At 38.5% G+C, this 12,264-nt stretch overlaps 1 protein-coding gene across 14 annotated transcripts in view; it reads left to right on the top strand.

Moving 5' to 3' along the window:
* Positions 1-12,264, top strand: part of LOC135885551 (sodium channel protein type 1 subunit alpha) — a 111,635-nt gene that overhangs the window by 47,090 nt on the left and 52,281 nt on the right. For all 14 annotated transcript variants that reach the window (XM_065413343.1, XM_065413349.1, XM_065413347.1 and 11 more), the window contains 3 exons: positions 435-791; positions 1,658-2,137; positions 9,631-9,748. In XM_065413343.1, coding sequence (XP_065269415.1) covers positions 435-791; positions 1,658-2,137; positions 9,631-9,748 — 955 coding nt within the window. The remainder of the gene's footprint in view (positions 1-434; positions 792-1,657; positions 2,138-9,630; positions 9,749-12,264) is intronic.

The following is a 12,264-nucleotide window of genomic DNA, read 5'->3' as shown; positions in this document are numbered from 1 at the left end:
GGGGACCCTGCAGGAATCCATACTAATGCATCCCAATGTAGGAGTGGGGCCTATTTCCAAATTTTTATTGCAATTACTTACTTCAAGTATTTTACAGTGGAGAAACAAATGGACTTACTGAATATCTTTATTGTGCTCCTTCTGATATTATCAGAATGGATCTCTTCTTTATGTACACACAGGTAGGTAGGTAGTCTTGAAGTTCTGTGGCATCTGAGGGTAATACTGAACCCTAGATTTTAAGTTGCATGAGGTGTGTCTCTGGGCTTTTACATCCTTGATCCAAGACTATGCTCTTGGGGTACCAAGTTGTAAAAGTCTGCAACATTTTCATCATTGGCAGCAATACTTTTTTCACAAACTAATTTGTAAAACACTTTTGTGTCTCCATTAAAATCAGTACTAACAATGCCTTTTTATTCTTTTTTTTTCAGTTACGAGTTTTCAAATTGGCAAAATCTTGGCCAACACTGAATATGCTGATAAAGATTATTGGTAACTCAGTGGGGGCTTTGGGAAATTTGACATTGGTGCTGGCCATCATTGTCTTCATTTTTGCTGTGGTTGGTATGCAGTTGTTTGGTAAAAGCTACAAGGAATGTGTCTGCAAGATCTCCAATGACTGTATACTTCCACGCTGGCACATGCAAGACTTCTTCCACTCTTTCTTGATAGTATTCCGAGTGTTGTGTGGAGAATGGATAGAGACTATGTGGGACTGTATGGAGGTTGCAGGCCAAGCTATGTGCCTTACTGTCTTCATGATGGTCATGGTGATTGGAAATCTAGTGGTACGTAATCAAAATGTTTCAAAGATTTATTCTGGGGAAAAAAACAATTCAATCCTGCAATGCAATGAGAATTCTGGCCCCATCTCAATAAAGCACTTAAGCATATGATTTCAGTTGAACTACTCATATGCTTAAAATTAAGCTTAAGTGCTTTGCTGGATTGGAAACAGAATACTCCACACCTTGCAGGATCAAACTCATGATATATAATTATAGAGTGAACTTTAGTCACCCTCTTAATTTTTGTTTTTGCAATTTGCGAATACAGTGTGCTTCAAATAATGTTCAGCCTGTGCCTTTTTAATAAACTTATTTATTATGTGTGTACGGTCACGTAAAACACATGGTATAGTTTCTGTTCTCTGATTGGAGAAGTGAAACTTTTTAAACAGGATGATGAAGAATAACAAACTTCCTGTCTGAATTTTTGAATAAAATTTTTTTTGTGCCAATATTTGTAAACTTTTGGGATTCAAAAGCATTTTTTCAAATACTTGCCAGTTGTCTAACTATTTGTGATTGGTGAATAATATGGCCCTATGAATCATAGCAAACCATATTTAGTTCTTTCATTTGTCATAATATTTGTGAATCACTTTTTTTACTATATGATTTGCCCTTCTTCAAATTATCATGAATTATAAACACACCTTTTTCTAATGCAAGTGTTTTAGTGTAAGTTTATTAAAGATATAACACTCCATTCATTATAAAAACACAGTTCTTGGGTTGTTTGGGTTTGTTTGTTTGTTTGTTTGAAACTTTGGTCCTTTAGACACATCCTTCACATAGCTTTAGAAAGTACTCTAGCAAGAAATTATTTCCACTGAGATAAATCTAGGAATTCCTTTTCTATCCTGTTCCAGGTTCTGAACCTATTTTTGGCCTTGCTACTGAGCTCATTTAGTGCAGACAACCTTGCTGCCACCGATGATGATAATGAAATGAATAATCTCCAGATTGCTGTAGCAAGAATTGAGAAGGGAATAGATTATGTGAAAAGAAAAGTACGTGAATTTGTCCAAAAATCCTTCGTTAAAAACCAAAAAGCTTTAAATGAAATCAAGCCACTTGAAGAACTAAACAAAAAAGACAGCTGCATTTCTAATCATCTTACAGTGGAAATAAACAAAGACCTTGATTGTCTTAAAGATGGCAATGGAACTAGTGGCATAGGCACAGGCAGCAGCGTGGAAAAATATATCATTGATGAAAGTGATTACATGTCGTTCATAAACAACCCAAGCCTCACTGTGACAGTACCGATTGCTGTTGGAGAATCAGATTTTGAAAATTTAAATACAGAAGAGTTTAGCAGTGAGTCGGATCTGGAAGAAAGCAAAGAGGTATTTAAATACTGCTTATATACTTATTTTTTAATATTGTGATAATTTTTCTGTTTTTCTTTCAGCATGAACCTGTGCAGGGATGAACTGGGCCCAAAGAATAGATACATCTTGCATGAAAAACATTCTTTTTAGCTTTCTGAATGATCAGCTTTTGTAGACCAAGAGTCTAATAAAATGATGTTTAAGTTCAGGTTATCTGATGTACTACAAAACAATTTAGTTGTTAAAACTGAAAAATAAAGCCAATGGAAGAACACAAGATACCATAAATGTTTTTTACAAAGTAGTGAATCGAATACTAGAATTGCAATATAGTCAAACACAACAGCCTGGACTCGCTCGGCCATTTTGATCCAAATGTCATCATTTTTAATAAATAAATAAACCACAATAAGTAAACAAATGGGAAAGCACATAGGGTTGAATTCTGGCCAGACTGATGTCAATGGGAGTTTTGTCATTCATTTCAGTGGATCAGGATTTCATCCATAATCTTACAGCAGAGGGTGTCCATAGCCAATCATCTGAACCAGAGATCACAAATTACTGACCTAAAGAACATGAAGGTATTCCTTAAGTTATCTGAGACAGTCCAGCCCACCAAGACTTGAATGCTATGTTCGTACGATAGTCCTTGAAATTCTACCCCATAAAGCAGTTTAGAGCAGTCCCTGGGACTACCCCGACAATCTCTACTGGTGATGATATTGTCACCATTTCCCAGTTAATACTTGAGGTATTAATAACCATCTCCCATTTTGCTGTTAAAGATGGAACAATTTAAATAGTGGCCAAATTTAAGTAAAACTATTCCTCCCCGCATCACACACACCTCTGCACAATGTACCTAGATGCAGTATAAGAGGTCGCAGGAGGAGCATTTCCTTACTGAACTCACAGATGTTTGATTTATGGCTAAAGCATGAGATCTAATGACCTTTCTCATTAGTTTATTTTCTTAGCTAACTTGAAAGCAAGCAGGCTGTCATAAGTGAAAATGAATAACCCTTGAAAGACTATGGAATGACATTCAAAGTACTTTTGATCTGTGAAACTGATAAATCCTGGATTTATGCAACAGTATAACACAAAAAGAAGAGTTGTGAAAACTATATAAAGTACAGTAAATAATGAAAAGTTCAACAAGCAACTGGAATCTTTGTCTTTTATACTTCTCTATATAATTCTTTCTGATAGTAACAACATGAATGAGGCAGAATATCAGGAGTGCGATGGCTCCTTGCCTTCCCGCTTCCTCATCTCAGCTAAGAGCTACAGACACTCTGACACCAGAGGGCTTATAAACTAAGGTCCCAATTCTGTAAACAGTTATGTACGTGCTTCCCTTTATTACCCTGATTAGCTCAGTTGATTTCAATGGGATTATTCTCTGTAATAAAATTAAACAAGTGCATATGGGTTTACAGGATCAGGGCATAAGGCCTGTTTCTGCAAACATGGTAGTAAACACTAGACTTGGTAGTAAGTGTTTGCAGGATCTATCCCAGAAAAGGAAAATAAATTACATTTTCTAAAGATATCATCTGTGCAGGATTCTCACTCCTGGATCTTGTGCCTCCGGTGAAAGTCGTTCAGGAAACTCCCCCAATTTAAAGATTTTGGCCCTCTGGGGCACTGTAGGCCTGTTTGAGGGTTTTGCTAATGGAACACTGATGTCCCAGCACACAGGTTTTTCTGGTGTGTTGGTGCCTCAAAGACACATTCTTCCAACCAGTGCCCTTCTGGTTGCTTTGCACTGTAAGATGAACAGAGGTGCCTTCAGGAATTCAGTGCCTTAATGTCTAAACAACTCAGGGCATTTCCTGGTATTTCAGCAGCATCTCCTTGAATGCATGGCCTCACATTCCAGGATCCTATGGTTCCTTTTCTGGCAAGTCTCTCAGAGCAGTTCATGTTTGCTGACACATCACAATTGCATAAAGATGAAGGGAAGCTACCTCCCGGATGTGCTGCTGAGGGATGTGTATGATGCAGGAATAATATTGAATTGTGGTGCTAAATTTTCACTTTGTGAGAACTGACATAGGGAGGCAACAGGGCACAGAACTTTGCGTCGTCATGTATAAAGGGGCTTCCCTCCTTGCCAGCAGGGCCAGCTCCAGGTACCAGCCTTCCAAGCAGGTGCTTGGGGCGGCAATCTGCAAGGGGCGGCAGTCCATGTGTTTTTGTCGCCCCAAACAGGGCGCCGAATTGCCGCCGCGGACGGCGGGGGCAGTCCATGTGCCATTAGGGTGGCAATTCGGCGGCAGCTTCTATGTTCAGCTGCCCGTGGGGGCAATTCAGCGGCTTCTGTCTTCCGGCGCACGGACTGCCCCCGCCGTCCATGGCGGCAATTCAGCACGCTGCTTTGGGCGGCAAAAACAGTAGAGCCAGCCCTGCTTGCCAGCATGACTGAATGATACTTTTGCATCCACTTTCTTTCCCCTCTCAAGACTGTGAGCTCTGGGGCGGATCCAGAGTTTTCTGGATATCAAGTTTTTCTTTCTGTGCCACCCTGCAATTAAAGTTACCTTTATCTCCATACTCCTGTAGCTAAAAGTGGTGGTCTATGCCTTATCAATGGTTTCTGGCTTTTAGAGTGTCTCAAATATTGGACACCCCCTAGAACTATGCAGGGGATCAATGAGATTAATGTCGTGTTCCTTCTTGGTTTTGCAAATCTCGGTTTCTTTGTTTTAGGCAGAAGAATTTAAACTCTGCTTTAGCCAATAGGTTCAATAGACAGAGGCAGATGCAGTTTCAGCCTCCTTCCAGCCAGGGGCACATGTTCTACTGCAGAGCAGACAGGAGGCAGCAGCTGTGACTCCTGCTGCCTCCAGCTCTGGATCCTTTCCCTTCCCCATACCAACTCTGAGGGTCTGCACAGCAGGAGGGGCATGGGACCAGGAAGGAGCAACACCATTTTTTCCTTCCCCTTTGTGGAAAGCAGACAGCTATGAGAGGGAGTCGCACACAAGGGGGAAGACCATTTTTGGTGGAGACAGGCACAAGATAAATGACTGTGTGGAGGGACGACATCTATGTGGGGGACTGGTGCCACTTAGCATGGGGAGTGACAGCCATGGGAAGGATAGGTAGGGTAGGGGAGATGGGGCTGGCTATGAAGAGGTAAAGCTAGGGGAGTGCAACTGAGGAAAGTGGGACCTAGGTGAGGAGGAGCCTGGGGGAAGGTGGAGATACTGGGGATTGAAGAGGAACTTTGGAGGGATAAAAAGGTAAGATTTGGGAGAGAGACAATGGGAAACTGTGAGACAGGGAATCTCCGGAATGGAAAATTAGTGGGATCTTTGGGTGGACATCAGGGAAAAAGGTTAATTATTCAGGTGGGTGAACAGAGACAGAAGAGGAAGATTGGTACATGACAGGAAGGGAACTCTTTGGCTTGACAATGAGTAGACATGACAAATTGGCTTCCAAGGTGGGGGAAGAAAGCAAGGAGAAACCTGGAAATGTATTACTTTTCCTATAAAGAAGGCCTATACTGCTACTCACTAGAATTAAGTTAAGGACTGTTCATTTATCTTTTTCCCCCATCTTTGGCTAAAGCAAGCTGTCCTTTGCACTCTTTATACTTTAACTTGACAGAATTCTATTTTTTTAAATAATTTCAGTCAATAATATCAATGTTTATTTTTAAGCATTTTTTTCAATTTTTATTAATTTAAATTTTCATAGTTGCAGGAAATTATGGGGAGGTCAAACAATAACAATTATTTAATAACAGCAGATTTGAGATTCAAAGAGTTAAAGATTTATAAACCATTAAAACACAAATTATCATCACTTGTCAAAATATATAAAGTAAATATCCTCAAATCAACAAATCAGACCTGGTTTTACTATTCATTCACTAGTCCATTTGTAACAAGCCTAATTCAGCAGTTTAAATCACTGAGTTTTGACTCTATGTTCTCAAACAGCATTTTGTAAAAAGGAGGAGGACGACGACCCAGGGAATTATAGACCAGTCAGTCTAACTTCAAGATACCGGAGCAAATTATTAAACAATTAATTTGAAAGCACCTCTAGGACAATAGGGTTATAAGGAATAGTCAGCATGGATTTGTCAAGAACAAATCCATGCCAAACCAGCTTGATTTTCTTTTTTGATAGGATTACTGACCTAATGGATAGGGAGGAAGCAGTAGATGTGATAAACTTTGGTTTTAATAAGGCTTTTGACACAGTTCCACATGACGTTCTCATAAGCAAACTAGGGAAATGTGGTCTAGATGAATTTACTATAAGGTGGGTGCACAACTGATTGAAAGACTGTACTGAAAGAGTAGTTATCAATGGTTTGCTGTCAAATTGGGAGATCGTATCTAGTGATGTCCCGCAGGGCTCAGTCCTGGGTCTGGTAATATTCAATATCTTCATTAATGACTTAGATAATGGAGGAGAGATATGCTTATAAAATTTGCAGATAACACCAAGCTGGGATGGGTTGCAAGCACTTTAGAAGGCAGGTTTAAAATTCAAAAGGACCTTGACAAATTGGAGAATTGGTCTGAATTTAATAAGATGAAATTCAATAAAGACAAGTGAAAAGTACTTCACTTAGGAAGGAAAAGTTAAATGCACAACTACAAAATGGGGTACAATTGTCTAGGTGATGGTACTGCTGAAAAGGATCTGGGGGTTATAGTGGACGAAAAACTGCATATGAGTCATCAGTGTGATGCAGCTGCAAAAAAGGCTAATATGATTCTGGGATGTATTAACAAAAGTGTTATATGTAAGACACAGCAGGTAATTGTCCTGCTTTACTCAGCAGTGGTGAGGTCCCAGCTTGGAGTACTGTGTCCAATTCTGGGCACCATAATTTAGAAAGGATGTGGACAAATTGGAAAGAGTCCAGAGGAGAGCACAAAAATAATAAAAGGTTTAGAAAAACTGACGTATGAGGAAAGGCTGAAAAAACTGGGAATGTTTAGTCTTGAGAAAAGAAGACTGAAGGAGGATCTGATAAGTTTTTCAACATGTTAAGGGCTGTTATAAAGAGGTCGCAGATCAATTTTTCTCCATGTTCACTGAAGGTAGGACAAGAAGCAATGGGATTAATCTGCAGCCAGGGAGGTTTACGTTAGATATTAAGAAAAACTTTCTAACGATAAGGGTAGTTAAGCTCTGGAATAGGCTTTCAAGGTAGGTTGTGGAAATCCCCTTCATTGGAAGCTTTTAAAAACAAGTTGGGCAAACACCTGTCAGTGATGATCTAGGTTTACTTGCTCCTGCCACAGTGAAGGGGGCTGGACTTGATGACTTATCAAGGTGCCTTCCAGCCCTAAATTTCTATGATTCTATGATTTTTCTTTCTTTGCCTATTTGTAATTTTTGGTTATTTATCAATGGAAATATTTTTCCATCGGTTTGTGTGTGTACAGTGAAATCAATGTTTACTGACATTTACCAATACAAGTCTAATCCTTCCAAGACTATTTATAATGCTAGGAAGTGACGGTAACTAGAAACTAACCACATAAAAAAGTAAAATTGATTAGTCTTTTTTCATTGACCAAGCTAGAGGTGAGCTTCAACCATTGCTCATATTGAATTGTATTTTACTAAGCAGGTAGTCCCATATAGTGAAGAACAATAAAGAAGTTTCAGTCTCTTTAATTAGGTGTTTTCTACCTTTATGAATGCAAAATAAAATTTAGAAAAAAGTTAAAAAAAATTAAGAGCATTGCAAATACCTCTATCAGCTGCAAATGTCAACAGAATACAGAAATAGATCAATAATGCTGCCCTCAAACATTTTTCTTCACCAGTAGTTGGAAGTATAGCAACAGATGTCACATCTCATCTCTTGAAATGAGCATTTAATATATAAAAGCTAAGGCCATGATACTTTAAAGATTTATACACATATTTAACTTCATGCCCTGTGAGTCTTTCCATTGAAATCAATAGGACTACTCACACCATGTCAGATTAGAAGGTTAGGCATGTGTGTAAGTCTTCATCATTACTTTTTTCAGTTTCAAAATGTTGCTATTTCATTTATAGCATTAACATACCATACACAGCATGCAGTTTTATTACATGTTAGTTCCTCCATAATAGGTAAACATCACAATTATCATCAAACAAAACTTGGTGTTTTTCATATCTCAGAAGATTGGGTTAGACTACTGAGTTCCCCTAGCAGGTGAAACATGACAGGGTTGTTTGTCAACTAAAATGCTATCATAAGAGTAGCTGCTTACCACTTTGTGAAAATCCGGTCCTTTACAGTGTCCCAAAATGGGCACCCAAATATTAAAATTTCAGCTGAAGTGACTTCCCCAAAGTCATACAAGATGTCAGTGGTAAAACTCCTCAGAACTTCTTAACTTTCAACCTGTGCTTGGTCCTCAAGTTTACAAACGTAAGCAAGCTTTGGGTTCATTGTTCAATGAAACATAAAACCAGTTGGTTACAAACCTTTTGCATAGTGCTGTTATTCAAATACTTCTTATATGCTTGCACTGGTTAGCAGTACAGCAACGTACACACCGGAGTGTGTTTGTGTGTGTATGTGTACCATTAATTTCCTTAACTAAGTCTTGATGATGCCTATTGGAAATAATTTCCCTAAAAATATTCCTTTATTAGTTAAAGGCCACTTGATATTGATTACATCCAAAATACAAGCATATACACACTTATACTTTATATTCTAGACCTAATACAGTTATAAGCATTGGCCAAATACTCACAACAAAAGCAGGCTCAGGAGATACCGTCATATTATAGTGTGACTCCGGAAGGGTAAGGAACAGCTCTGACAAAGAAACTCCAAAAAACTTGCCCTTTATACACTATAATAAACAAGTGATGTCATGGCAGGTTATCAGACCTTAGCTAAAGCCGGATGAGGCAGTTTAGGGCTAAACCCAGTTCTCTGCCCCCGTTAAAACAAGCAGTCCTAACTAACTACTGGACTAAGCATTTCTTTATCATAAATTAAACAAACCTATCTAACCAATTATTTACTCTGCCTGGACCCCATTAAACCATATTTTCTTGATTTGTATTACTTCAACCCAAACCTTAAAGAAAACAATGCTGGTATTTCAAGGGACACTACAAATTTAATACAAACAACCCTCCTTTCTCATGATCTCCTTCTTTTTGATCATGTGCTTTGGGCCCATCACTCATGCTAACAACCAAACTCAATTTAAAACCATAGTTCACTCAGGCCCAGGAATATAGGCCTATATTTCTATAATGCTTTCCAGAAACAATAGTAATAATTAATAAAATGCCTGGTTTAACTTTGTATTAAAAGGACACATAGAGTACTGAAGTGGCAGCTAAAATGAGCACAAATGTATCAATTACTTACCTAAATTGAGCACTAAAACATTCAAAAATGTAAAAGAGTAGACACATACGATTAATTTTTGCTATGTCTGTGAGCATTAATATTTACCTTAAATACGTTGATTAAATCTTTGTGGTTTTTTTTTATTTAACAGAAGCTAAATTTGTCCAGCTCATCTGAAGGTAGCACGGTTGATATTGGACATCCTGAAGAAGAGCAACATGAAGCTGAACCCGAAGAAGCTACTGAGCCAGAGGCCTGTTTTACAGAAGGTGAGTGAAGCAAAATATAATCTGTACTGTTAAAAATATAAAGTAAAATGAAATATTTACTTACACTGACTAATAATATTTATGGCTTGAAATATTTGCTATATTGTCAAACTTTAACACTAAATAATCATGAATTTTAGCAATGGTATGTTCAGTACATAATATACACTGAAGATAATACTGCTGATGAGGCTTTATAATGATTTTCAGATAACAAAGAATTGGGGACAATTATATCATATAAGCAAATTGCCATTATTCCTAAAAAAGAAGAAATCTGTTTATTTTTCTGAGGGTTCTGAATTAGCTCCACCTAGTGTAGTATTTAAAAATTGGAAACTGTCCTAATTAGGTAATAATAACACTTAGCACTTATTAAGCACTTTTCATAGCTAGCTCTCAGAGACAATTACAAAGCAGAATAAGGTTTTGTCTACACTAGCACTTTTGTCAGTAAAATTTTTGTCGGTCAGGGTTGTGAAAAAAACCACCCTGACCGACAAAAGTTTCACTGACGAAAGTGCTGGTGTGGACAGCGCTGTGTCAGCGGGATACGCTCTTCTACCGACATAGCTACCACCACTTGTTGGGGATGGTTTAATTATACTGGCGGGAGAACTCTCCCACCTACACAGGAGACCTTACAGTGGCACATCTGCAGCGGTACAGCTGTGCTGCTCTAAGGTCTGTAGTGTAGACATAACCTTAGTGTATCAGTAACTGCTACTCAGTCACTGGTAAATAAAAACTCCACAAAACTCCATCTTGGTTTAAATGCTGGCCAAGCCTTCATTTAAACAAATTGTCAAAAGGAGAAGAAATTCTCTTCACCTGCTACTTGGCAGAAAAAACAGTCCAATGTGGTCCCCCATTCCACTCATTGGCCTTTCATGCCCAAATCCACTGGACACTTTATGGGCCTTGAAATAAATAGTGTTATGAACTGGGTGCAACCTTGTTAGGGGCAGAGTCAAAACTTTGTTCAAACTGATGTGTGAAACACAGTCTTCATTTAAGATAATTGTAAGAGACAGTTAAGGGGATACACCTAAAACAAGGCCTAAGAGACTCTGCCCAGAAGCTAGCACCATATGGGTGGAGGATTCTGCTGAGTATTGTGATTAGGGGTGCAGAGGGGGCAGGAAGATCAAGATGTGAGAGAACACACACAACCTGAGAACAGACAAGAAAAGACGGAGGAAGAGACAAAAATCAAGAAAGCCAAGCAATAGCCTGTAAGACTAGAGAGAAAGAGCTTTTTGGATCTCTTGGCTAACGAGCTATAAACTAAGAAACTACTCCTTTTGTTATTGGTTCCTTCAGCATTCAGAGAAAAAAGACTTTGTATGTTCCTTATAAATAAACAAGATTGCATCAGAAAGAATACCAGACACTATTTCTGCTTCCAACTGGAACATCCCCCAGGTTCTGAAATTTGACAAGCCACTCAGGTCAAAAAGAGGCCACAATAGGATATAGACCCTTAAATACAAATTCACTATTAAACTCTTTCCTTGTGAGAAAACTGGGTCCCAGGCAAGAGGTGCCATTAGTTTATGCATAGTGATAAGCTTCTCTCTTCAACCTGACTTCACCAGGATTCCTTTACTTCTTGGCACTCTGCTCCAATTTAGAGTAAGCTTCTAGGCGAAAATGCATCATAACTGCAAAGAACTCTTGCCAAAGGTGGAAAATCAGTGGCTAGCTCATATCTCAGGGACTACAAAAGTTGCATCACTGATGGGACACATTACCCTAAATTGTTATTGGCACTGAGTAGAGGACAACCATTCCTGCACCAGCTCACCACAGACTGGTCCATCATGGAGGAGAACTCTGATACTTACTGAGGAATCCTATTTTTTGTGTGCCCTCAAAGTTGCTAAAAGGTTTTGGATCACCAGACGAGTGAAGATTAATGGAATCCATTTCGTGCTTTCTGGTTCAGCCCATTGTGTGATTACTGGGTAAAAATCAACACTCACATAAGGGGATGCAACTCCATTGCAGTCAGTTGAGTTGTACCTATCCGTGTCATCATTTGGCCCATTTTAGTTTTAAAAGCTGTCAATTGTAAAATTTCCAGGCCAGAAAGATTAATGAATAAGAGGAGAAAACCTGGAAACTCAATGGGAGTTGCATGTGCTCAACAGCACTGAGAATAAGGCCATAGCTGTCTAAAGTTGGGTACCCATAATACAGAAGTCACTTTTGAAAATCTAAGACTAAATTACTTACACAAGATCACATAGCAAATCAGTGGCACTGTTTAGACTAGACCTTCTACCCTTATTTTTGATTTTCACACCTGTGAGTTAACCACAAAATATATTCACTCCCACCTTTAAATAAAACTGTCTATGCTAATCTTCAACAAAACTGGAAAAATAAATTAATTACGATAATTTTCTAGATGGTACAGTTACATTTCATAGATACACATAATCTTAGATACATAACCTAATGCATTTTATATTTGATGATTACATTGACCTTATGAGCTCTCCTATAATAAA

This window comes from Emys orbicularis, chromosome 11 (genome assembly GCF_028017835.1).
Source record: "Emys orbicularis isolate rEmyOrb1 chromosome 11, rEmyOrb1.hap1, whole genome shotgun sequence".
NCBI lineage: Eukaryota > Metazoa > Chordata > Testudines > Emydidae > Emys > Emys orbicularis.
The sequence above is the reverse complement of the archived record's forward strand: the minus strand, read 5'-3'. Positions and strand labels throughout refer to the sequence as shown.